Source organism: Urocitellus parryii, chromosome 5 (assembly GCF_045843805.1).
Source record: "Urocitellus parryii isolate mUroPar1 chromosome 5, mUroPar1.hap1, whole genome shotgun sequence".
Taxonomy (NCBI): Eukaryota; Metazoa; Chordata; class Mammalia; order Rodentia; family Sciuridae; genus Urocitellus; species Urocitellus parryii.
Genome location: NC_135535.1, coordinates 183,220,079 through 183,246,522, shown reverse-complemented (window position 1 = coordinate 183,246,522; position 26,444 = coordinate 183,220,079). Strand labels below are relative to the sequence as shown.

The following is a 26,444-nucleotide window of genomic DNA, read 5'->3' as shown; positions in this document are numbered from 1 at the left end:
CCGCCAGCTAGTGAAGGTGAGCGTCTCCTCCAGTCGCCGAACCGAGCCCCAACCGAGCAGCTAGCTCCAGGTCCCCTGTCAAGGCTCTCCGCAGATTCCTGCTCTGTATCCATGGCGCCTCCGTCAGTCTTTGCCGAGGTTCCGCAGGCCCAGCCCGTCCTTGTCTTTAAGCTCACGGCTGACTTCCGGGAGGATCCAGACCCCCGCAAGGTCAATTTAGGAGTAGGAGGTAAGGATGCTGTGCCCTGGAATGTGAGCAGCGTGGGAGCGGACCCAATCCCGGCCTGGAGTCTAAGGCCCGGCTGGACACTGCCTGGAGAGGGGCACCCTGGAGAGGAGGCAGGATCACAGAGTTTCGTTCAACGTGCCCATTTTACAGATGGGGATATGGAGGCCCTGGAAATGGGAGATGTGTTCAAGGTCATTCAAAATAGGTATAGTAGCCAGAACACAAATGCATTCTTTCTGATTCCCCATCCTGTGTTCTTTATACTACATCAAAGGATTGTAAAGAGAGGGAGGAAAATAGGCTTGGAAAATAGGGGGTGGAAATAAGCTTCGTAGGCTTGGGGTCCTAGTAGCTGGGGAGTGTGTAAAGGAGAACTGTTAGCCTTAGGGAGCTTTGGTCTGGTAAATATTTGAGTGATCACCAAGTGTTGAATATACCCTATTAAACTTTGTGGGGAAGACTGAGGCTTGGTTTTGTTTTCAAGGATTTCAAAATCAGCAAGTGTTGCACACCAGAGATCTGAAATGCTTCTGAGATGTGTTAATACTGCCTGGAGGGATCTAGGAAGATGGTTCTGACCCTCACAGATGTGGTAGGAATGGGTAGATACCGTGGAGTAGATCTTACTTTCCACACATCCTTGTCTTCATTTCTTTTTTCTTTTTGTTTTTAATTAATGTATTATAGTTATACATAGCCATATTCATACACACACATAATTTGATCATTCTTTTTTTTTTTTTTAAGAGAGAGTGAGAGAGGAGAGAGAGAGAGAGAGAGAGAGAGAGAGAATTTTTAATATTTATTTTTTAGTTCTCGGTGGACACAACATCTTTGTTGGTATGTGGTGCTGAGGATCCAACCCGGGCCGCATGCATGCCAGGCGAGCGCGCTTGAGCCACATCCCCAGCCCAATTTGATCATTCTTATTCCCAAGTACCTTTCCTTCCCTTGTCTTCATTTTTTTATTGTATTTCTTGGGCCTTGAACAACTCAGAGCATTGGCCTCAGTTTACCCATCTGTCAAGAAAAATATTTGTATTTCAAAGCCTCTGAAATTCCTTTTAACTCTAACCTTTTCTGGTGAATTTGTTATTCCAATCATTCTCATTTGTATGTTTGAAGTGCCACAGACACTTTCTTGATTTGTTTTTTTGCCACATAAAAAGGCCAGCCAGGAATATGAAAATGAGTAGGCTGATGTCCTGTGGGAGGAAATAGGCTTAGAATAAGAGGATTAGAAATTTTGGAAAGAAAAATTGAAATTATTTTGTAGTATAGGGTGACAAGAGGGATATTCAGAATTGTGCTTCCCATAGAGAGTATTTGTGTCTGTACAGAGTGCTTGTTTAAAAACGAAACAAACACAACAACAAAACTCCAAAGAGCAAAAGCTTCACCAAGAAGTAAAGGAGGAGAGGTGAGGGTAGAAAAATCATTAAAAAGTAATGGTTTTTTGAAGTTGGGTGGTAGGCACATGGCATACATGAATATTCTCTCAACTTTTGTATATGTTTGAAACCTTTCATAATAAAGCATTTTTAAAAAGTCAATACTGCATTGTCTGCCCATAGAAGGAATGTGATGTTTTTAGCAGACCTCAGACTGGGAGAAATAGTACAAGATTGTTTCAAATTAAATTTGAATGGGTACCATTCAAGCTTTTAATCCTGAACCTACCAGTATTTCTTTATTGATTAGTATTAATCTAAATATCTTAATCTCCTTTGAACAATCTTACAGTTTTCCCCCCCTTTCCACATTTTTTTTACTAGTGCATTATAGTTTTACATAATGATGGGATTCATTTACATATTTGTACATGCACACACTATAACAATATCATTTGGTCACAATCACTCTCCGTACTTTCCCTCTCCCTCCCCTCTTCCCACCCTCCTCCCTTTCTTCTATTGATCTCCCTTTGATTTTCATGAGATTCCCCACCCCTTCCCACCTTTCTTTTTCCTCTCTAGCTTCCATACATGAGAGAAAGCATATGACCCTTGACCTTTTTACAGGGTTTTTGTGAAGATTAAATGTGTTTAAAGTATTTAGAACCATGTCTGGCACAGAAGTGAAGGTTATATAAATGTTCACTATTGTTGTTTTGGCATTTCTTTGAATGGATCTTATAAAAGATGTTGAGTAAATATTTTCAGCACAAGAATTGAAAAATGAAATATGACATTGGTTCAGAAATAAACTGCTTATGCAGAGAAAAAGCTCCCAGTTCAGCCAGGAGTGATTGGCTTGGAATCCATCTTTAGCTTAGATGGCCACCTCATGTATTATTTTCCAGGAACCCAGGAACTGTGAACAAATGAGTAATGCATGTGATCTCATTTAATGCTCATAGCAAACCTGGAAGGTTGTTTATAACCATTACTCCTTTTTTTTTTTTTACATTTAAAAAAATATTTATTTTAATTAGGTATATATGAAAGCAGAATGCATTTTGATTCATTGTTCACAATTGCAGCACAACTTTTCCTTTCTCTGGTCGTACACAATGTAGCGTTGCACCATATGTGCAGTCACAGTGTACTGAGGGTAATGATGTCTATCTCATTCTGCCATCTTCTTACCATTTACTCTTTAGAAGTAAGGAAGCTGAAGCCTAGAAAGAAGAAAAGATTTTCCTGAGGTCATGTGACCACAAGTAGAAGAGCTGGAATTCCAGCCAGGTCTCTTAGACCCAGTCCTCTATTTAGGTTCCTTTAGATGGTCTGGGGACAGCCAGTGGACTATAGTGGGAAAAGCCAGGAGACCTAGGCCCAGCTCTGTGGTTCAGTGACATGACCTTGGGAGGATTATTTAACATCCTTCCAATTCAGTCTGTAAAATGAGAAGCCAGAAGTGAATGAGCTGTCTCTAAAATTTTACTCTCAAGATTCAACTCTACCATAAGTCTACTCCAAGATCCACTGACACATTCTGTGACTGTACTATAAGATGTTAATTTTGGTGACCTCATCAGTTAGTTGAGAAGGAAATGAATGAGGTTAGGTGTGAAATTTGATATGTAAATGAAAGATGTTATATCTAAATGTTTTTAATCGTTACTGTGAACCATCTTTTTATGAATGGTAGGTGCTCAGATAAGGATCTAATTGAAATAGAGTAGAATAAAGTTCTCTTTCCAGCTTTGGTATGTCCCAGCTTTACTTACACACATCCCCAAGTATATCCTTTTTGAAGGAAATGTAATTAATTGCTGACTTTGGGAAAGATGCTCCCCATCCTCCAAGTTAAGATGAAACCTAACGAAGGTTATTTAGCTGAGGTTCTAGAAATGTTGGGCATTTTTGATAAAGTACAACTATAATCTCATTAGCTAGTTCCTATTTGCAGATGGTTTCCCCAGGGAGTTTCTTCTTGCTGTGATGAGTTCAGTAGTTTCCTTATACTTAAATAGAGCAGAGTATCATATTTTCCACTGTAGCACAAGGCTTACTTTCTGAGTGGATCATTTTAGTGCTTTGCAAAACTGAAGACTGAAGTAGCTTTAAGGGTAGGGAGACAAGGATCTAACCTGATGCAGCCTGCAGCAGAAAATTTCTTTGAAGACTCTAGTACATTTTTTTCATGTAAATTTAGCTTCCTTTTGGCCCAGATAAACTGTGTTTGCTTTAATAGTTGTTGTTTTCAGTGTGGTTGTCTTAGTATCTTCAAATAAAATTGTTGGAAAGATGTACTTCAAACAAAATTGCTGGAAAGAGGTACTATCTTAGGTGTTTCTGAGGATCCCTGGTCCCTTCCTAGTTGGAGAAGGGTCTTGGAGGTGTACTTGCATAGGCTCTTGGGTGGGGATGGGTGAGGGAAGTGGAGAACTTGGGAGGAGGATGAGGATGGTAGTTGGATCATTTAGTTTTCTGTGTTCTTCTTTTCTTTCCTTCTGCAAAACAAGACTGCCAGGCCCACGTGAAAGCTGTGTGAAACCTCTGAAAGGCCAGGAAGAAGGGCATTAGTGCATGGAGCAGGGAAGAATGTTGATAAGAAGATTTCTGATACAGTTCCCTGGGGCTGCTTGCTTCATCTCTTACTCTTAAAAAAAAAAAAAGTTCTTGTATGCCTTCTTGCTTCTTGGATACTGTTGCAGTCTAATTTTTATTATCCTTATGATCTTGGGAAAATTAATTTTTTTGCCAAATAGATATTTTTGGGGTATTTTAAGAATTAAATGAGAGTCAAGAAATGTAAAGTATTAGTACCATGCCTAGTCTGTAGAAAGTAATTCGGAATTCCTTGTTCTATTACTGTGGCTTCAGCCACGGCAGTGTCTATAATGATGGTATCTTCCCATCCCAGCCCTTTTCTCTGAATGACCTTCATCTTTTCTTTTTATTCCCCTGTGTTCTGTGTTCTAGATCTTCATTAACTCTATCACCACTATCTACTTGTTATCCAGACTACCTGGGGACTTTGGAACCATTAGCAACCCTTTCCCCAGTTCCACATTTATTTGTTTGGTCATCGGGTTCTGATTTTTCTACCTCATAAGTCTGTTTTGAATATCTTTCCTTCTCTTTGTCCCCCTCTGCCTCTACCTTAATTCAAGACTTCATGATTCCCCTTCTGGATTGTTGCAGGAGCCTTCTGACTTAGCTACCTGCCTCTGTCCTCTTCAGTTTGCTTTCTGTGGTGTCACTGAAGTGATCCTGTCAAAATAGACAGCTGTTCACATCACAGTCTTGCTTCACTGCCTTTAGTGGTTTCCCCATGGAGAGAAGTTCCTTAGAAGTGACTCCTTGAGCCACTCCCTGCTGTTCCTCCATGGATACTATTTCCAAGCCATGAAAATGCACAACCTCAAAAACCCTGTGTTCTCCAAGCCTCTGGGACCTTGCACAGGTGTTCCCTCTGTCGGGAATACCCCTCTTCCTTTGCCTGTCTTTTAATCTGTCATCTTTCATACCTCATCCTCTGTAAAATCATCTCTGACCCTTCAAAGAAGAATTAAAGACTTAATGTACTGTGCTTCTTGGAAGGCAGACAGTACCTTATTTTATCTTTTCCATCTCTGTGTAGCTTTTCCTGATGTGTCTGGCTTATGGTAGATTTAGTAATTCTTTGTCAAGTGAATGAGTAAAGGAAAGGAAGAATGAGAAATGCATGGGTTCAACAGGAACGAACCTCCCAGGAGAGGAAAAATAGTGATTATTGATAATATAATACAGGTGTTGGACCTCCCTGCTCCAATCACCCTAGAGGAATCTGTGATTCTGCCTCCCTAGGGCAGTTAGGTGAGGTGGGCAGTTAGGTGAGGCATTGGGAACACATCTAGAACTGAACCTGGGAGGAACTGGGCAATGACAAAGGATGGGGAGGACTGAATTGGCCAACTTGTCTGTTGTCACGGTACAGAACCAATGCCTCTCCCCTCATCCCCACCCTCAGATGGTATTAGAGTTTTCTTGAGGATTTCACAGAGTATACAGTAGTGCTGAGAACAGCAGTACTATGGTCTTCCTCTTTCATATCTTATTTATTTAGAATATATTATTTATGAATACTATTACCAAAACATATAGCATAATTGTATTACATAATGTATAAACAACCAAACACAGACCCTAATCATAATAGAACTGGTTTTTCTATGAACATTTAAAATTTTGTACATCAAAATAATATCCTTTCTAGGTAGTCCAGATGTGCAGCTATTGCTAAAGATTTCTGGAAATTCTCTTTTGAAATGGCCTTTGAAGCAGTAAGACTCCCACGAGAAACCATCTCTTCATTATATCAGGCAGTTTGTTCACCCACCCTCTATGCTGGAGATAATGCAAGTTTCACTTCCAAAAATTAAATCAGTGTTCAAAGAATGATTTGGCACTGCTGAGGATGTTGCCAGTATTGAGATGCTGCCTCTAAAAACAATTCCACCAAAGAGCACCCAGAATACTTTGAACAGTGGTAACATTGTGTTCAGATAGGGCGATCTGCTTCAGGACAGCTGTTACTCGAAGTAGTTGTTTTGGTATGGATTTAAAGAAACCAGCTCAAATCCTACCTGGTGAAGGAGACTATTGGAACTTGTGGCAAGGGAGTTAGTTTGGTGGGTTGAGGGTAAATATGAGTGGTACGACAGTATTGTGAATTAGATTCATCAACCCAGGGACTGACTTTGGTTGTTTAGTGGTGTGTCAGTCTGGAGCTCTGCCCATGTTTTTATTGTTAGCTTGATATATTTCCAGAGTTGCAGATGTCACATTTCTGGAGGGTAGATTAGCTGAGAGAAGACAGACACAAGATTAAAATGATCCCACAAGGTCTTTCATGTGTTGTATACCTTCTGACCTAGTAGTTTTACATTTAGCAATATTTCCTATGAAGCCACTTATGAGTATGCATAGTAACAGCATTCGCCATGATGTTCATAATAGCAAATAATTAAAAGCAACATGATTAATTATGATGGAAAAGTACATTACCTTGCTACTAAAATATGTTGTAAATGGCTTATATGTATGAAAAATGTACAATTGCATTCATAATAAGTAAAATGCAAATTACTCATAAGATACATTTGCACTTTCATACTGGTAAAATTTCACTCAGTGGGTGAGGCCGTGGGGAAGCAGACACCTTTTTGTATTGCTGGTAGGAATGCAAACTGATATATTCCTATGGAGAATAATTCAGAAATAGCTGTTCCAATTACAAATATACTTACCTCTTAGCCAACTCTTCCATTTTCAATCCTGTAACTTGTAGATAGGTTTGCATACATGTGAGATAGCATACCTATAGGGTTGTTCACTGAAGTATTGTTTTAATAGCCAACAATTATAACTCAATGTTTAACAAGAGACTGGCAAATAAAATATGATTCATCAGTTAAGTAGCTATAAAAAAGAAGCGAAATATAAAAAAGACCTTTAGGTGGAAAAAGTATGAATAAAACAGTGTACAGTATATTATACACTACCTTTGTTTAAAAAGACAGATATAAGAAACTGTATTTGCTTGTGTATATGGAGGAAGATTCTGAAGGATACATATGAAACTGACAACAGTTGTTATTTATGGAGGGAGGAACTAGGAGAAAAAGAAGGATGGGCTGGGCGTGGTAGAATATGCCTGTAATCTCAGTGGCTCAAGAGGCTGAGGCAGGAGGAGCGCAAGTTCAAAGCCAGTCTCAGAAAAAGTGAGGCACTAAGCAACCCTGTCTCTAAATAAAATACAAAATAGGGCTGGGGATGTGGCTCAGTGGTTGAGTGCCCCTGAGTTCAATTCCCGGTAACACCCCCTCTCCCCCCAAAAAGAGAAAGAAGGATGGCATGGGAGTATGCAAGCATATCGCCTTTCAGAATAGTTGGTGAAAGATATTTATAATATAAATATAAATGGAAAAATGTATGGAAAATCCTGTGTACAGTAGGATTCATATTTTTATAAAAGAATATACCCATAGGGGGGAAAACCCAGGATGGTTTCACACCACATTTGCATGCCCCTTGTCTGAGTGCTTTTTACTTTTGGATTTTTCTAAATTTATTACCATTAACGTGTGTTGTTCAGTAAATATTAACAATACCTAAAATGTGATATTTTAAAAAGTCAGGGATTAGTGTTGAACAGAAATCATCAAGATAAACTTGATCAGAATTACTCTAAAATTTTAGCCAGGTGGTGCATTCCTGTAATCCTAGCAACTCAGGAGGCCGAGACAGGAGGATCATGAGACTGAAGGCTAGCCTAAGCAATTTAGTTTAGACCCTATCTCAAAAAAGTATAAAGGGTCGGGGTTATAGCTCAGTGGTAAAGTGTTCTTGGTTTCAATGCCCTGTGCTGAAAAAACATTTATATAGTTATATATTACGTTTCAGTTTTCCAAATACTACACCTTCCATGTAGGTGTAGTATTGTTGGAGACATATACATCCAAGCAGAGAGGCAAATGATCTCTCAGGAATTCTACTCAGTCGATTTGCTTGAGTGCAAGGCTAGAACAGCTGCCTCCTAAAGCTATAATCCCAGCACATCCATAGAATAGTGTAGGGTCAAAATCAGTGGATAGGATAACTCAAAGTGCCCTAAAAAACTTTCATTGTGGAGGAAATGTTTAGACATTTCCTATAAAGTAAGATTAAATATTGTGAAATAGATAAGTTTAGATCAATGGAAGGGTGAGGCAGATGATGTGGATAAACAGTCAAAATGGTAAACACTGGCTGCTGTCAAAATGCAGAGAGGGGACAAAGATGTGTTTGAGTGGGTCCTTGGGTGATTGTGTAACCGGTTATCAAACTCCAGTCCAGAGCATTTGTTCACTGTCCATCCTGTTTCTGCTTTTTTGAGACAAGAGGAAGAGATAGGCCTTCTCCCACCCTGTCTTTCTCCATGTTTAGGTTTGAAGGTGCAGAGTTCTTGTGAAGAGTACTTTCTTGAAACTCTTTTAGGGATATGAAGAAGGAAGAAGATTGCCGGGCCAGTGTCTGTAGAGACCGCAGTGCACTGGCAACAGGAACAGCATTTCCAAGACATTTTTTGCAAAGTGCTTTTTCCCTTCCACTTTCTCACTTGATCAGGCTCTGTGTTGTCCCAGTTTAGTTCAGCATTCTACTTTTTGGAAGACACACATTTCCAAGACTTGTAAGTTCTGTAAGGAAAACCACCATGATTGTCTTTCCATTTGCCCAGCATCTAGCCCAGGGCTTGGCCCAAAGCAGGTACTCAGCAAGTGAAGGTGCTTTACTTCAGTTTTGGTCACTCTTCTGACTGGAAGGTGCTGAATTCTGTTCACAGTTTTAGATTCTGACTTGAGTGAAGCCTGAAACTCCTCTGTCTGTATCTCTTTTCTGTGCTCAGCTTATCGCACAGATGATTGCCAGCCCTGGGTTTTGCCAGTAGTGAGGAAAGTGGAACAGAAGATCGCTAATGACAGTAGCCTCAACCACGAGTATCTGCCCATCCTGGGCCTGGCAGAGTTCCGGACCTGTGCTTCTCGTCTTGTCCTTGGAGATGACAGTCCAGCTCTCCAGGAGAAGCGGGTGAGTTTGGTTTGAGGATATATTTTCTCTTGAGAAATCATGAAAGTGAGAAGAGGTTGAAATTTTAATTTGTTGTAAAGTATTAGGTATTATGCCTAGTGAGCTGTCAATAAGTGTCTAAGTAGTGTGAGTTCAGAAACCTGAGGGTGCAGATAACTTGGCCATATCCAAAGCACAGTTTTTTAGTTGTTCAGTTTTGTCCAGTTGATCATCAGATTTCAGCTGTCAGGTTTGAGCCTGTCAATGGAGGTGCCAAGCAAAGGAAATTTAATGAAATCCTAAGAGACTGGAGTTCTAGACCCCCAACTCTGCCACTATTTTTGGCTACAGGAATATCATTTACCTCCTGGTCCCTACATCTATATGTTAGAAAAAGATTTATGGCTCATAGTCTCATAAGGAGTACTTGAATAGGGGATCATTTAAAGGGCTTTTCCTGAAATTATATGCAGAATTTTTTTCTGTGTACTTATTTCTGGGGAGTAGGTTTACAAGCTTTTTTATAAGATTTTCAAAAGATATCTATGGTTTCTAAAAGTTTAAGAACCACTAGTCTAGATGCTGTTTGAAGTCCCTGCCAGTTCTAATATTCCTTAATACTTCTAGTCTTGATCTCAGCATATCTCATTTAAGGGTTTATGTATATAACTAGAGACAAATGGAATGAGAACATGTTTGGAACCAGACACAGCAAAATAGGCTGTATGTAGCAGGAAGTGGTATGGGATAGGTACTTGGTGTTGTAAAAAGCCAAGGGGAGAAGGAGACCCTTGAGGACCGCAGGTGGTTCTTGAACTGAGCCTTGGAGAATGTGTGAACATGGCTAGGACACCCACCCTCAACTCTGTCATTTAGTAACACCTGGAGAGTATGTAACATGGACCCCGGGGACCTCACACCAAGGCAGTTAAATCAGAATCTTGGAGGGTACCACCTTCTACCTTTCTGTTTCTATTTCCTCTTTCCCTGCCCTCTATGGAAATATTTTTTTAAGTTCCCCAGGTAATTCCAATTTGAGAACCACAAAATACAGAGAAGGGGAAAACTGAGGGGTATTCCTCGAGACGGGGGAGTCCAGGGATAGAGGTGGATGGTAATCAAGTCTAGGTTGTAAAGAGACCTGCCTGATTAGAACTGGGAACCTGCTGGACAGACAAGGCAGGCCGATTTTGGCAGCCAGGGCAGGGGAAGCTGACTGAAGGTTTGAACAGAGAAATCACCCAATGAAAGTGTTGTTTGAAGAAGATAAGCCTGGCTGAATGGGTGGGAAAGGGAAGAGATCAGGTTTTTGCAATAGTCCAGTTAGGTGTGGTGCAATTTAAACCAGCTGCCCTTGTTGTCCTCCCAGGCCATGTTGTAGTCCATCGTGCAGTTCATGCATTGAAGGGACCACATCTTGGAGGCCTTTGAGGTATTCTTCACATGTTGCTTACAGCAGGTTTTTTCTTTTGTGTATCATGTTCCCCAGATGCTCTGCTAAGTGGAGAGGTAGGATAAAATAAAGGCTCTGGTGGAGAAACTGGAACTCAGGTCAGTGATTAGGCAAGTAACTAACTTAATTAGGGTTTTGAATGGATTGGTGTGCAAGACTGTCACTTATCTCGAGGAACTGAAGACATGTGGGTAGAAATGTTAGAGATTAGGTGTCACATGGGGAAGTTGCTCTGAAAAATCCAGTGTTTCCAGAGAGAGAGAGAGAGAGAGAGAGAGAGATTGGAAAGTTGTAATGAAGTTGGAAGGTGGGGAACTTTGGTAACTGGGGACCTGTCTTCCCAGATACTAGATAAATTAGATAAATTAGTTGGAATTAAGTTGTTGACAAATGAAAACAGATTCCATGTTGGGGAACTGCTTGCTTTAAGACTGTGCATTTCATACATAGTAACTATGTTGGCAGAGGCTTGTTTCTTCTGCTCATTGATTCCTATTTTGACCTCTTCACATTATAAGACTTGGGGCTATTGCTTGTGTCCTTGACCTGGCAACCCAGCCCTCCTTTGAAGTCCTATTCATCCTGTGCAGCGTTTTTTGATCATAGGATGTCAGTCTTCACCAGTATTCACACTGGATGCCAGTGAATATCTGAAGATCTTTGGACTGATTTAGGATACTCTGTATCTCCTTCTCCCAGGCACCAATTGCTCCTGAGCTCTGAGCCTTTCTTCTTTCCCTGGAAGTCCTTACTATTCTGAAACTACTTAGTTCAGCCCTCCATCATCTCATGTAGATCCTTCTATCAGCCTCCTCATTGATCTTCCTGTCTTTAGTCTCCTTCTCATTTTAGTATATTCTGCAAACTGCAGATAAGTGATCTTCCTTAGAAGAAAAGCTAATCGTGACACACGCCCTTTCTCCTGTAGTGGCTCTCCCATTTCCTGCAGGGTAGAATCCAGACTTTGAACTTGGCAGTGAATTTAATCAATAGTCTTTATCCTGTTCTTCCAGTTGCTTTCTTCTCATCCCCACCTGTCATTCTAAGTGCCTTGCTGTTTTTCAGACCCACCCAGCCTTGTCATGACTTAGAGCCTTGTCATGATTAGAGTATTATCATAACTTAGAGCCTTTGCCTGGCTTAGATTCCCCCTGCTCCAGATTCCCTCTCTCACTTCTCCAACTCCCTAGGCCCCATTTCCAAGTTCTTTAAGACCTGATCAAGGGTCAACTCTATGTTGAATCCTTAACTTTCTCAGGCAGGGCCAGTTGTGTGTGTCCTCTGAGTTATTCCAGCTTGGAAATAACAGTACTTACCATGTATAATTATTATAATAATGTATAGTTTTATAAGACTTTCTCTCCCACAAGACCATAACTTCCCCCCAGGGTGAGGATAATGGCTTGCTCATTTACCTGGCAGGTCTTCAGCATCTGGCTCCTATCCTGGGACCTTCCAAGATTCCTGGATGTTTGGATTCATCATTCTTCTGTTTAGTAAATGCTTGCCACAAGAGCCGGGCTCTCTGCTAGATTCTATAGTGAGCCTAGTGGAGATCAACACACAGAATCCCCTGCTCCTGCTGTTAGTTTTATGGAGACAGGCTATAAACACAACAAAGTGATCTATTATATTAAAATGAAAATGCTATTAAGAGAATCAGGATTGGGATATGTGGGAATAAGAGTGGATTCAGTTTTAACTACGGTGGTTCAGGATAGAAATACAAATGATATTTGAGCCAAAACTTGGAGAGGAGGCATAAAGAATAAATGAACCAGAAGACAAACAATAATGATGTCTTCCCTTAGATCATTCTTCTCAAGGTTTTAACATTACCAGGTCCTTTATCCATTTTGAGGAGACCTATTTTCTAGATTGCTCACTGCTTCTTATACTTTCCCATTTTCAGACTTTGGGATCTAGATGAAGTTTCCATTCTTCATCTCTCACCTAGTCATTTTCAGGTTCTGAAGTTTTGGAGCCATTGTAGGTAGCCATTGTAGGGCTCATGGGCCATAAATCCTTGTCATGTAATGACAGGCCAGTCTCTTGCTTTGACCATTGCCTCTGGGAGACCTGGGCCTTGCTGTGGTTCCATTCCACATCACCTTTCTTCAGCTAGGTGAGCACATGTTTATGTAGTACCATATACCAGAAACTGCCACAGGCACCCAGATGAACACAGCATAGCCTTGGCCATGAGTAACTCCGGTCAGCTCCCACAGTGAAGTCATAACATCAGCAAATTGTGATTCAGAAAAGGTTCTAGAGTCCAGCAGTTCTGTACTGTGTGTAGTAAACACAAAGTCCTGCCTTAGCTGGCTTCACACCAGGAAATCTGACTGGATTTCCCTTGTTCTGGATACTCCTCTTTAGCCATTCAGTTCCAGTGGAGAAGTCTGGACTTATTTACTTTGATATTAATGATTTTAGGACTTTGTTGGGCTCTAGATTAATTTGTCAAAATTAGTTCCTAGAATGACCAAATTGCTGCATTACTGATCCCAAACTTGTTTCTGTTAATTGCTGACATTTAGAGCAACTTGTATTTTGCTGAAACTATCCAGTGTTTAATACATTTTTAGGGAATGAGAATTTTTTTGAGAATTTGGTATTTCATATGTCATATATGTTATAAATGTCAAGGAGTAATACATGTTAGTGGAGTATCTGTTTCAAGCACTTTTTCAATCTTGTCTACTGACTTTCTGGCTTTTAATGAATTTACTTTCTGGATTAGGCAGAAGGTGGGGTTAAACATAAGGAGCCTGGTCTCTCACTTTTTGCCTTTGTCAACTTTTGACATCAATGTTAGGTTTTCAAAAAGACTTGAGAAGCTTCTCTAGGAAGATTTTTAAAAACCTTTTTATTATGTAAAAATTCAAATTTTTTTCTTGTGAAAGTAAGAAAAACAGTGTAATAAACAAATCCCATGTGTCTCTCACCTAGCTTCAACGTCATTTGTATGCATCATTCTTGTATAAGACTGACCCACTGTCAAAGCTGGATTATTTTACAGCAAGTTCCAGAATGAATGGTTTTAAAAATTACTGTAAAATTTTACAAATAATACTTGCACATATTCTTCTCATTAAAAAGAAAAATTTATAGATTTGACTACTCTTCCTACATCCTAGACCCCTCTTAAGAGTTTCCCCTATTAGAAGATTGGTATGTACCCCTCTTATTTAAATGTTTTCATAGGATCTTTTCCTTTCTCCTTATTCTCAGATACATTAGGTAACATGTCATTTATAATATTTGTCTACTGAGAGAATTATCCTGAAAATGAGAATTTTAAAGGGGCAGAATTAAAAGATAGATAGGCAGAATGACATACACAGGATATAGTGACCAGATGTGGGGGGTGGGTGGGAAGACCTGGATTTATTCTCAGTCCTGCCACTCACCACCTGTGTATCCTTTGGTAAACCATTTCTTTGGATCAGTCCTTATGTTTAAATGGGATATAGAATATACAGGGTGTGTGAGGATTAAATGTAAATGCCTGCAAAAACATTTAATAATGGTAAAACAGGGCTTTTATTATTGTCCATATTAGGTCACTTTTAAGATGAGAGAAGCTAAAGAGAGGAAAGTAGCATTCACATAGGGCCTTTGTTTTGTTAGAACATATCTCTATGGATTCATAAGCCTGAGTCCTAGACATGAGAGGGAGTATTACAGACTATGTCAGTGGCAGCTAGAAACACTGTTTTACAGGCTTCTGCTGGAGGGATCTTGATCTTGAGATGGGTGCTGAAGACATAGGGTTTGCCATCCAAGGCACGCAGTAGCATGGCTTAAATCTGCCCTTAACCTCTGTGTTCAGAAGGGAAGCTCCCTCCTAGAGTCAGACCTCTGTGTAAAAGACATGGTCCTTCTGCTCAGTAGCTGGTGCCTTTGCGCAAGGTGTTCCATCTCTTTTAGCCTCAAATTTCCTTATTTGCAAACACAGGCAAATAAAAGGACCTTCAAATAGTAGTTATGAAATTTTGTTTTATCTGCCCCCACCTGCCATTCGGGGGATTTGACCCAGGGCCTCACACATGCTAGGTGGTTGCTCTACCACTGTGCTACATTCCCAGCCCCCTGTTGTGAGGTTTTGATGAGACAATATAATTAAAGGATTAATTTAATTATAAGTGCTTATCATTACCTTATTTTGCTAATATTATTTGACCTCACCATTATCTGCTTTTTTTTTTCAGGTGGGAGGTGTCCAGTCTTTGGGGGGAACAGGTGCACTTCGAATTGGAGCTGATTTCTTAGCTCGATGGTACAATGGAACGAACAACAAGGATACACCTGTCTATGTATCGTCCCCAACCTGGGGTGAGTCTTTTAGTTGTGGTTAAGAGGAGAAGCTGAGAAGCCAGAGAGAATTATCCTCCTGATGTTCACTGGTTACAGAGAAATCATAATCCAGCCCTGGAATAGCTGACTTGGGAGTAGTTGAGCAATGGATTATGATAGGACTTGAGAAACCTGGAAAGCTCAAATTCAGATTAGGGACACTTTTTCCCAAGACTCTTGGTAGACTTGTATTTTAGTCTATGTTGAAACTTCCTAGAGGAGGCATAAAATACAGATGTAAATGATATAAGTTTGGCATTCATGTAACTGGTTGAACTTGTTCTTGTTTACAATCATTTATGTCTTAATGCCTACTCTCCATGATGCCAAGTGAGCATGAGCCTGGGAGGGCTCTGGAAGCTGATTTGTATTTTTTCTAATTATGTCTCCTAGTGTTTGTGAAAGCACTTAACATTTTACCCCTTTGCCTGCAGAGAACCATAATGCTGTATTTTCTGCTGCTGGTTTTAAAGACATTCGATCTTATCACTACTGGGATGCAGAGAAGAGAGGACTTGACCTCCAGGGTTTCCTGAATGATCTAGAGGTGGGTGATTTAGAACAAAAATTAAAGAAAATTCTTGGTGTCAGGTATAGTGGGGAAAATCTTTGGATGGAATGATAAGTGAGAATCTGAGGCATTGTCCCCAAACCAGATAGTAGATTCTAAAAGAGCATGTAAGAGAGGGATTGCTCAAAAGAAAACCATGCATAGGGATATGATTGCCTTTTGCTCTTCATTGCTGTGTCTCCTGATCTCACTGCTAGTGCCAAAGCTGATGTAGCTTCCTTTTCCTCAGAATGCTCCCGAGTTCTCCATCTTTGTCCTCCATGCCTGTGCACACAACCCAACTGGGACTGACCCAACTCCAGAGCAGTGGAAGCAGATCGCTTCTGTCATGAAGGTAAACTCCTCCTGCAGAGCATCTCTTTAAAAAAAAAAAGCATATATAATTGAATGTATTCAAAAGCAAAATCTGTTTACTGAAGAATTTGGAAAATGGAGAAAATTTCAAAGAAGATGATAAATATTAACTGTAAATTCTGTTACTCAAAAAAAGGTAGTATTAATGTTTTTGTAGTGGAATGCCAGACTTTGTGTGTGTTTTACAGGTGGGATCATTTGCCTGTAATGTTTTGTAACACACTTTGTTTTTCACTTGAAATTCTATATTTATATTCCATTTAATGTTTTTGCAGCATTATTTTTCATAGCTTTCATGGATATGTTGTCTTAGGGATTGGGTAAATGGGTCCATTTAAGGGATGGACATTTAGTTTCATTTCAGATTTCTTGGTCTTATGAATAATAATGTAATAAAACTTCTTTTTATTTATTTGAGATAACTTTCTAAATTGGAATTTCTAGCTCAAAGTGTGTATGTTCTCCATTAATGTGCTTATAGAATGCTTATTGAGGAACTGTTAGGTAGCTGGGTACCATGGGGATATAGTAGTGAACAAAACAGAAATGTTCCCAGCTGTCAAAAAGCACGTAGCCTACCTGAGGAGACTGATGAGTTCTAGGGCAGCTTCAATACTGTGAGATGCTGGGTTAATGTGGTAAAGAGCCCAAATTCTGGGCATTGTATGGAGGTGGTACTGGTGGTGGCGGAGTCTCCATGTGAGTCTTGGGAGGGAAGGAGTTAACAAGGCATTGGTAGGTAGGGGCTTGCAGGAGCAGAGGGCAGACCATGGTCAGAAACCCGAGGCAGAGATCATGGCCTATTTAAGGAAGTGACCATTCTTGTTATGGTCTAAAGTCCTGGGGACGTAGGGGAGCACAAGTGATGCAGCTGGAGAGTAAGTTAGGCCTTTCCCTGTGCTGAAGGCTTGGACTTCATTCTGAGGCCAGCAGTGAGCCACTAAGATCTGCAATGTCTACTGTGAATGCCCATCATTGTCTTAAGTCACCCTGACTATACAGCAGGAAATGGATCAGAGGGAGGCAACATTAGATGGGCCAAAGAGCATTAGGAAGCTACTGTCACAATCCAGGTAAAAGATGGTGACCTGAACGTAGGTAGCAGTGGGGATAATGAGATGCAAAAGGTCCTTGAGCTCTCAAGAAGCAGGATGGAGTGGACTTGGGGTGTGGTTGGATGTGGGGTCGAGCTGCAGAGGTCAGAGTCAAGAAACACCCTGGTCTCTGATTTGGACATTTTGGAGGAGGGAAATGGTGTCCACTCAGAGAGCGCAGCTAACAGTAGGAGCAGGTTCAGCGTTGGGAGCTCTTTGAGGCAATAAGGGTGCTTAAGGTAGAGACCAGTCTGCTTGTTTCATCCTGAGTACCTGTTAGCGTAGCCCTGAGGTTGATGCAGCCCTGGGGATGCTGAGCCTTACTTAACCCCAGGAATTCATGGAGAAGAATCCATTAACATAGGAGAGTACCTCCACACCTCAAAAATAAGCCTTGTTTACAAAGCTGCATCTTAACATTTCAGAATGGTATACTGTTAAAAAGTGAAGTTTACTGAAATCGTGATGTTTATTGGTTGGTGTTTAGCTGAACAGAGGAACAGATATAAAACAGTGGGGGTTGAGTGCATATAGACAATAAATAGGAGAAAGGTTAAGGGTCAGAAATTCCTTCCAGGCACCAGTTGAGAAAGGAAGGCCCATGTCTGAGGTTGGTTCCAGAAGGATTCCCTGCCTTGACTTGCTTTCCTTCCTCGCAGCGCCGGTTTCTGTTCCCCTTCTTTGACTCAGCCTATCAGGGCTTTGCATCTGGAGATCTAGAGAAAGACGCCTGGGCCATTCGCTATTTTGTGTCTGAAGGCTTCGAGCTCTTCTGTGCCCAGTCCTTCTCCAAGAACTTCGGGCTCTACAGTGAGTGCTCTCCAGCGTTGTAGCCCTACTTCCCCTTCCTGCCCCCAACAGCAGCCAAGCCTGATTCTCGCCCACTCTCTCTTTAGATGAGCGAGTGGGTAATCTGACCGTGGTTGGAAAAGAATCTGAGAGCATCCTGCGAGTGCTTTCCCAGATGGAGAAGATTGTGCGGATTACATGGTCCAATCCCCCTGCTCAGGGAGCACGAATTGTGGCCACTACCCTTTCTAACCCTGAACTCTTTAAAGAATGGTAAGGGGCTCAAAGCCTGATGGGCAAGGGTGGAAGGCAGAAATTAACTGTCTTGTTACATCTAACTAGGTCTCTTCCTTTTAGTTTGGCAGAGCCGGGACGCAATTACCTCTTTGAATCTCAGATATTTTGTAAAGTAGGGCTTATCCCTATTCACACGTGTGCAACACAACATCTGCAGCAGAGGAGGAGGAGGCATTCAATAAATGGCAGTTTCCCCACTTCTCTGCCACCCTGTCTTCTCCTTAAAGTTGGAAAACACAGGATAGAATTCCTGATTGGATAAAATACCAAACTTCAGGAAGTCTGCCAATTTGGGGGTTCCTCATTCTTATCTGTAATTCGCATATACAGTCGTTCCCCCCTCTTAGCCTAGTGGATGCTTGCAACCACAGATAGCACCAAACCCTGTCTGTGCTGTTTTTCCTGACATACATGCCTGTGATTTAGTCTAATTTATAAATTAGGCATAGTGAAAGATTAATGATAATAACTAATAATAAAATAGAACAATTAAAACAATGGTAATAAAGGTTTTTTACAACTTATGAATTAGTTCTAGAATGTCACATTTAATAGTTTCAGACTGTTATTGACCATGGATAACAATCCCTGGATGGGGAGTGGAGAGGCCTCTGTACTTTATCTTATTTTAAAGCAGAGTTATTTTTTGTAGACCAAATCTGCAATCTCTACTTAATTAGGTCTGATAAACTATCTTATTCTAAATATATCAGCATCTCACTGAAGGCTGAGTTGAAACATTAGTGGCATTACAGCCGTGTACTTATGTCTAGCACTAGACTCCGTCAGTATATACAGTCCTTGTCTTCTGCCTGCTAAGTCTATCACTCTGGTCTGCTTATTTGCCCATCCAGGGCTAACATACTATATTAGGCAGGTTGTGATACCACTTTCTGCTTATAGCTTAAATTACAGTTTTTTAACCTTTGTGTTTTCATGTACTACCTCCCCTTGATTGATGTTTATATCACTGTCTACACTTCAGGACAGGCAATGTGAAGACAATGGCTGACCGGATTCTGACCATGCGATCTGAACTCAGGGCCCGATTAGAAGCCCTCAAGACTCCTGGGACCTGGACTCATATCACTGAGCAGATTGGCATGTTCAGCTTCACTGGGTTGAACCGTAAGTGGTGCCTACTGCTTGGAGCACGCATGTGTGCGTGTAGATGCAGCACTCCTCTTAGTTACCAGTCAGGAACTCACCTCTGTTAGCTGTTACCCAATTGGTCTGTCAGTGCTTTGGGCCAGGACAAGTTAGGTTTCCTCAGTGTGTCTCACCATCTCCTGAATCCCTTGGGACTCAGAAGAGCATTGTTGTGGTCTGTTGTACTGATCCATAACCAAGATATTTTCATTACTGTGGGCTGAGAAGAGGCTCAGAGCCAGCTGGGAAGTAACAGGACTTGTAGCTTAGAGACTTGCTTTATGAAAGGTTTCTTATAAATCTTCAGGTAATTTTTGGCTTTACCTTAATCCTAAGTATAAATATTACATATAATTATTCATCCTTCTGTTACTGTAACAAATACTGAGACAGTCAGTTTATGAAGAGAAGAAGTTTATTTTAGCTCACAGCTTTGGGGGTTTTAGTCTGTGGTCAGTTGGCCCTGTTGCTTTCAGGCCTGTGGTAAGACAGCACATCATGGCAGGAAATGTGGTGGAGAAAAACCACTTACCTCATAACCAGGATTTGAAAGAGACAAAGGAAGAGACCAGGGTCCCTTCAAGTCCTCTTCAAGGGCATGTCTCCAGTGTCCAGAAGACTTCCCACTATTTCCTACCTCTTAAAATTTCTACCATCTCCCAACAATGCCAAGCTGCGGACTAAACTTTGACCATATGGGCCTTTGGGAGACATTCTGCATCCAAACTATAGCATTCAGGGGCCTAACTTCTTAACAGGTCTTTCCTGACCGCCAGGCATTTCTCTCAAGAGGTTTATAAGCTGGGGGCTATGGTATGCACCTCTGGTCCCAGCTACTCAGGAAGCTGAGGTGGGTGTAACACTTGAGTCCACAAGTTTTGAGACTAACCTGGGCAACATAGTGAGATCCCATATCAAAGAAAAAAAAAAAAAAAGAAGTAAGAAAGTTGTTTTTTTATTTCATAAATAAATAAGAATTTAGATTATAAATAGTTGAAATTAATAGCTGATTGCAAATCTTGTAGGTAAACATGCATGATTTTGATCAGCCATCAGTAGGGCGTATCAGTGAGCAGCAGTTCCTTCTGAGGATTCATGTATTTAATTAAGTGATACTGAGTACCTACTGGTCAAGCCACCAGTTGAATGATGCAGATGTGGCCACTTACCGGTGTCCTGGGGACTGTACAAGGGATGTGCACTGGTTTGGGCTAGAGGTGGAGCATCAAAGGTGCCAGGAGGTATGATAGCAAGTGGCAGTTTGAAACAGGCTCAGAAAAAGCCAAAGGAAATAAATATAAATTAGAGAGGTGGTAAGAGATTATATTGTAGACCCCTCAGAATACTTTGGGTAAAATAAGGCTATTCAAGAAAGTAAAAGAAATAACTTAATTGTATGTGTCCCTGGGACTGTGGAATTTAGAATTAGTTCACTAGAATAAGAAAAGCCATCTTTATATAATTGTAAAAATATCAAGTGTTAATAGAAATGGTCTTTAGTAGTAATATTCTAAAAGTTCACATGATGGGGATGTCTCCCCACAAAACAGCCTTGTCCTCCTGCTGTCCAGGATTGGAAACTAGTTTTGTCATGAATTGAGAGGTGATGAGAATAGACCTGTGCTGATAACATTGAAGTTAAATGGTTGGCACTTCTTGACATCATTTGTCCTTTTACAAAAACAGCATTTTCCCCCTCCTTCTCTTCCCAATCTTTTATTAGGAAAACATACAGAAAAATTGGAGGACTTGTATAGTCCCCATGTGCCCACCCCAGTTTCTGCAGTTCTCTTGGTATACTTCCTCTGTTACCCTTCACCTGTCAGAACAGGGCTTTGCACCTAGTCTGTGGATGTACTTTAGGAGATCTGTGAAGCCCCTGGAACTACAGTATCCAAATTGCATGGGTGGATATTGGCTATTTTTTTGGGGGAAAGAGCTTATTACTATTTATCAACTTCTCACATTTTTATTAAGAAGAAGAAGAAAACAAACAAACCAGGATGGGAGGAGCCCTGTAACAACACCTGCCTCCAGGGCTCTGGTTTTATAAACAGGGGTAAGCCTGTGGCTCTCTTGGCCCTGAGGTTTGGCTTTATCTCCTTGGATGACTATCATTCACACGGTTAAAGTCAGTCGGATGACTTCTGAAGCTTGCTTTGTTTGTTCGTTTGGAGGGGCATGTGGCAGCACTGCGTCCAGAGTCCATGATTCGTCTTCTTCAGAGAGGCAGCGGAGAGCCCAGACTCAGCCTTAAAGTCACACATCCACACTTACCAGCTGCCTTGGGAAGAACATTTAACTTCTCTGTGCCTCATCTATAAAATGGGGATGACAAAGTTATCAGAGTTGAAGTGCCTAGAAACTGCCTAGCACATATAGTATTTGCCCTTTTGATTATATTATGATTTTGTTATTATTACCCTCTTCACTCAGATTGGTGGTGTCTTCAATGTGCTAATTAGGCAAAATGGCTAGGGTTTCTATCATGGATCTGCAATAAAGGAAAACCATTCTAAGGCATCATAGCATCAAGGCTGTCCCTTCCTATTTCACACATGTGGCATTTCTACAAAATGGAACCCCCTTCTGCATCTGAGAGGAAGGGCTGAGAAATGAGGAGCTGGGGGTGCCAGAGGTGTAGCTTTCCGGCTTATTGGTTCCTTCACACAGCATTTATCAAGTACCCAATGCATGGTGCCTTGTCTAACGTACTGTAAAAATGAAATGTCAAAGAGAAGTTGCTGCTAGGTGCCCAGGAGCAGCCAGCAGGTTGGGGAAGTGGTAAAGGGAGCACCGTATAACCAGTTTTTCACGTCAGCAGAGTATTTTTAAGTCTGGTGGTTGTTTTAGTTTATGGGGGCTTGGTGGATGTTTGGTGGTGTAGTTCCAGGTTAAAATGCCATCAATAGTAATCATGTTGAACTTTCTGGGGACTAGGAAGTCAACTAATAGGAGTGCTTTCCAGAATCTGGCAAGTATATTTTTGTTTGTGATTTGGACAGAATAGCTCCTTTTGTCTTGCTTCTTTACGTTAAGAGCAAAGAAGGAAAATTGTCCTATAGTTACCAAACCTACACTGGGTAATGATCCCTATGACTCTGATTCTGTCTTCTTTTGGTTCTCAACAGCCAAGCAGGTTGAGTATCTAATCAACGAGAAGCACATTTATCTACTGCCAAGTGGTCGGATCAACATGTGCGGCTTAACCACCAAAAATATAGATTATGTGGCTACCTCCATCCATGAAGCAGTTACCAAAATCCAGTGAAGAAACCCCATCCAGTCCACACCACCAAAGCTGCTGTGTCACGTGTGTTCCCTGCCTGCGCAAACCTAGTTGTACATATCATGGATTAGAGATGACTGAAGAACTGAAAGGTTGCCCTGGTGAAGCCACCTCTATTTAGGTTGGCCCCACGTGAACAGAATATCCTTGAAAATAATTGGGGGCTTGAGATTAGAACCTTTTGAAGGCCAGAGAAAATTAAGGTTTTTATTTAAGAATAAATATTTTGATCATGAGACGTAGGTACCTTGCCCCCTTGCTAGAAGCGGGAGTGCTGTTTGTGTGCTTCTGCTGCGTCTTATCTGACTCTGAACAAAGTCTAGTCCCAAAAGAACATGTTGTCTGAAGGAGCCATGTGTGATTGATGGCTGTGGCATTAAAACTCATCATCTCCACCTTGTGTCTTGTCTCCCTGCTCCTTCTGCATGGTCTTGTTGCTAGTCTGCAACTAGTTCCGTAGGATGACCGTGGAAAGAAATGTATTTACATCATGACACAGAAACACACTTGCGCTTAATTGAAAAAAGTTTCACCACACAGTATCAACCCTTGCCATGTGTAGTGTATTCTAAGATTTTTCTATTCTATTCAATTGTGTTCTGTTTCATTGGAAAAATAAAAATGCTGATCAAGACCCATGGAATTGATTTTGTGATCCATTAATGGGTTGTGATGCACAGTTGAAAATGAAGACTTTAGAGGGATTCACTAGTGGCTAATGGAAAAACGAAAATGTATTTTCAAAATACAAGTCCCTTTTGGGGCTGGAGCTATATAGCTCAGTGGCAGAGCATTTGCCTAGTACATGTGAGTCACTGGGTTCGATCCTTAGCACCTCATAAAAATAAACAAAATAAAGGCATGCTGTTCATCTACAACTACAAAGAAATTTTAAACAAATCCCTTTAGTGAAATCACCTTATCCTCAAAAGTCTGTGTTGGCATCATGTACGACCACTAAGATAAGAAGTTATATTTCATGTATATCTGATATGTCAAAATACATTCTACTGTCATGTATAACTAAAAAGACCAAATTAAAAAAAAAAGTGTGTCAGTTTTGTGGGCTTGTCCTTCAGAAGCCAGCTGTCTTCTTGTATTAAGAAGTTGGACTTCATGGACTGACTCATGGGAAGGATAGCTTCACTCTGGGTGATTCTAGAATACTAGCCCCTTCTATTGAAGTTGGAAGGATTATCTGCTCTATCAGAAGGATTACAGCCAGTTGAACATAGATCACAATTTCCATGTGCCAGAAATCTCCAACTGGTGGTTTTGTAGAATTTGGTGGGGTTGTTTCTTAAGAGGTTTAGTACTTAGGAGTTTCAAAATAGTATTTTAATAGGATCTGTTCCTTTCTAGGGCTCCTATGAGTTATAAATTCCTAGCCTTGAAGGGTGGTTGATATTTTAGGAGTCACCAAGTCTAGCCTTTGTCCCCCTGTGAAATATTCTTTTCTGTATTGTCCCTGACTCATCATTCCACCTGGGGGGATGGATTCCTTCCATACTTGGTGAGGCATCCTGTTCTGTTGATGGAGTCCTTGGTTAAAAGGATCTTTTGCCTTGAACCAGAATTTGATTTATATTTGTCCTATTCCCCTGCTTTTAACCACAGTGAGTCTACTGACATGTGTAATGGATGACGTTTCAAGTATGTGAAAGCACTCATTCCTTGTTTCTGCTTTTCCACATGAGCCCCCTCTCCCCTCATTCTTCAGTGTTTCTCAACAGGCTATAGTTTCTGGATCCTTCAGCATCTGCCTGGCATCACCCTGCAGGTGTGTGACTGGCCTGGGGATATGGATGGACTGAAAGTGATCAGATGCTGTCATCTTCGTGCGTTCAGTTCTCATTTCCCTTTTACCAACATTTGTTCTTCCATTTTAAAGATGCTTATCATTTGTAGGGGAAGGAGCCAAAATAGAAGTTGAATGAGTCTACCTTCTGTCAGTCTTCTATCATTTTCCCCAAATGTGGCTTTAACCCATCCTGCATGAGGATGACAGTAAACAGGCAGAACTTGGTTCTTGGGAGCAAGGAAAGTTGATATTAAAATCATCTGTGGCCCTCCAGAATACAGTCCTATCCAACCAAATCTTAGTGTTTAATTTCTCTTGCTCAAATCATTAAAAATCATTAAGAAACTGCTTTAAGCCTAAGTGTCCGTACCAAAGCACTAAAATGTTATTATTTAAAAAATTTTTTAAAAGCCCAGTCTCAATGGGACTTTGGCTTTCTTAATTCTAACCTATATTTTGGTCAGTGTATCCCCACTATGTCCAGGGCTCTGTGTAAGTCTGGGGAAAGCTGCGGGACTTCTCAGGGCTGTGTGTGGTGAAGGTCAGAGGCAGGACTACTAAGCAGATGGTCCCTGTACATGAGCAGGGCGCTCAGACCTATGAGTCATCCAATCTCTCAGGAACACCGTGGAGAAAGAAGTGAGGCAATGGATACCTAAAGCCCAAAGTAAAATAGTTGATACTGTAATTCATCATTACTGTTAATAAAATGAAGAGCCTTCATCAAGGTTCCCGGCGTAGGCCAAGCTTGTTCGGGCACAGGTCATTCATTGTCTTGTTTGCTGGTTGAAGAAATGAACAGATCTCAGCTTTCCATTCAATGCCCAGGGACATCTCATTTGGCCGTTTGCTTTCCTGCACTGGTTTACAACTCACTGACAGGTCTGGCCCGCTGCTCCCCTGGTCCTTCCTCCAGCCTTGGGCTGGAAATGGCTGGAGTTGTGCCACTTTGACTCCTTCCTGAAGGGTCTGCAGAGGCAAGCCAGGATGACCAGTGCATAGCCTGGAGGTCTGCATCCGCACCCAGGACCTTGAATTTGGAGAGCTCCCACCACAGTGCCTCACCACCACATGCCAGCTCTCCTCATCCTTTTAGTGCTCCTTTCTTGTCTGGGTTTTACTTCCTCTATCTACCATTTGCTCCTGCAAAATCATCTACCTGCTTCTCAGAGTAGAGCACCAGGGCTTCCCAGTGACCTTCCTCAGCCTCACTCCTGGCCTTGAGAGGTACCCTTGTCAGCAGGTAGCCAGAGGTGGAGTTAGTTACACTTGTGCACCATCCAACCTGCAGCTCAAGTGAAGCCACTTTGAACTCCACTTCCAGGGGCAAAGAAAACAGCCACATTCCAGGAAATGCATTTTCATTTTATTTAAAAATTATTTACAATTTATTGAGCCTTCATAAATGCTTTATTTTAAAATCTTTTTTTTTTTTTTAACCTGAAGAAAATACTTGGGGGTGGGGATAGGGAGAGAAGTGGTGACAAGCTCCTCAGGGGTTCTGCCAAGGGATAGGTACAATGCAACAGGAGTGGGCTGAGCCTGGTGGAAGTCTGGCCAGCTGGGCAAGAAGACTGCAGGATGGCAGTTCTTGCTCAAAACTCACTATAAACAGTCTGGGTCTGAGGCAGCACTGAGGGCTTACCCTCTCTGTTCCAACCAGGCAAGAGCAGGTGAGGAGTAGGTGGCTGTGGAGTTAGCAAGAGAACACATGCATGCTGAGCCTCCAGCCAGGCCAGGCCAGGCAAGGGGTGTGTCAAAGTCAATAATGCTTTGCTGGAAGAGGCAACTCCAGCTCAATTCTTTACTCCCACATGCTGTGGTCCTCTGGTCTGCAATACCTGTTCTGGTTTGGTGGGGGTGATAGGCCAAAGTTATGTGGGATGGAAGTTGTATAATACTTTAGGGTGTGAATTTTTGAGGACTCTTGCTTCTTGGTAGATGCCAGCCTTTCCCATCAATTGAGGGACACTGGAGAAGACCACTTATAATTAAAAATGAACTGCCCAGTATTCACTCTGCATTGCAGAAAAGCTGGGCTGAAAGTTCCACTATTGAAAATAGTTTTTTAATTTTTATTT

The 26,444-nt window shown here is 41.3% G+C and overlaps 1 protein-coding gene across 1 annotated transcript; it reads left to right on the top strand.

Moving 5' to 3' along the window:
* Got1 (glutamic-oxaloacetic transaminase 1) lies at positions 1–23,196 on the top strand. Its single transcript, XM_026394778.2, has 9 exons — positions 1–229; positions 9,047–9,228; positions 14,875–14,998; positions 15,454–15,566; positions 15,820–15,924; positions 17,698–17,848; positions 17,935–18,100; positions 19,110–19,252; positions 22,405–23,196. The coding sequence occupies exons 1-9, from the start codon at positions 112–114 to the stop codon at positions 22,542–22,544; spliced, it is 1,242 nt and encodes a 413-aa protein (XP_026250563.2). The 5' UTR covers positions 1–111; the 3' UTR covers positions 22,545–23,196.
* Positions 23,197–26,444: the final 3,248 nt, after the last annotated feature.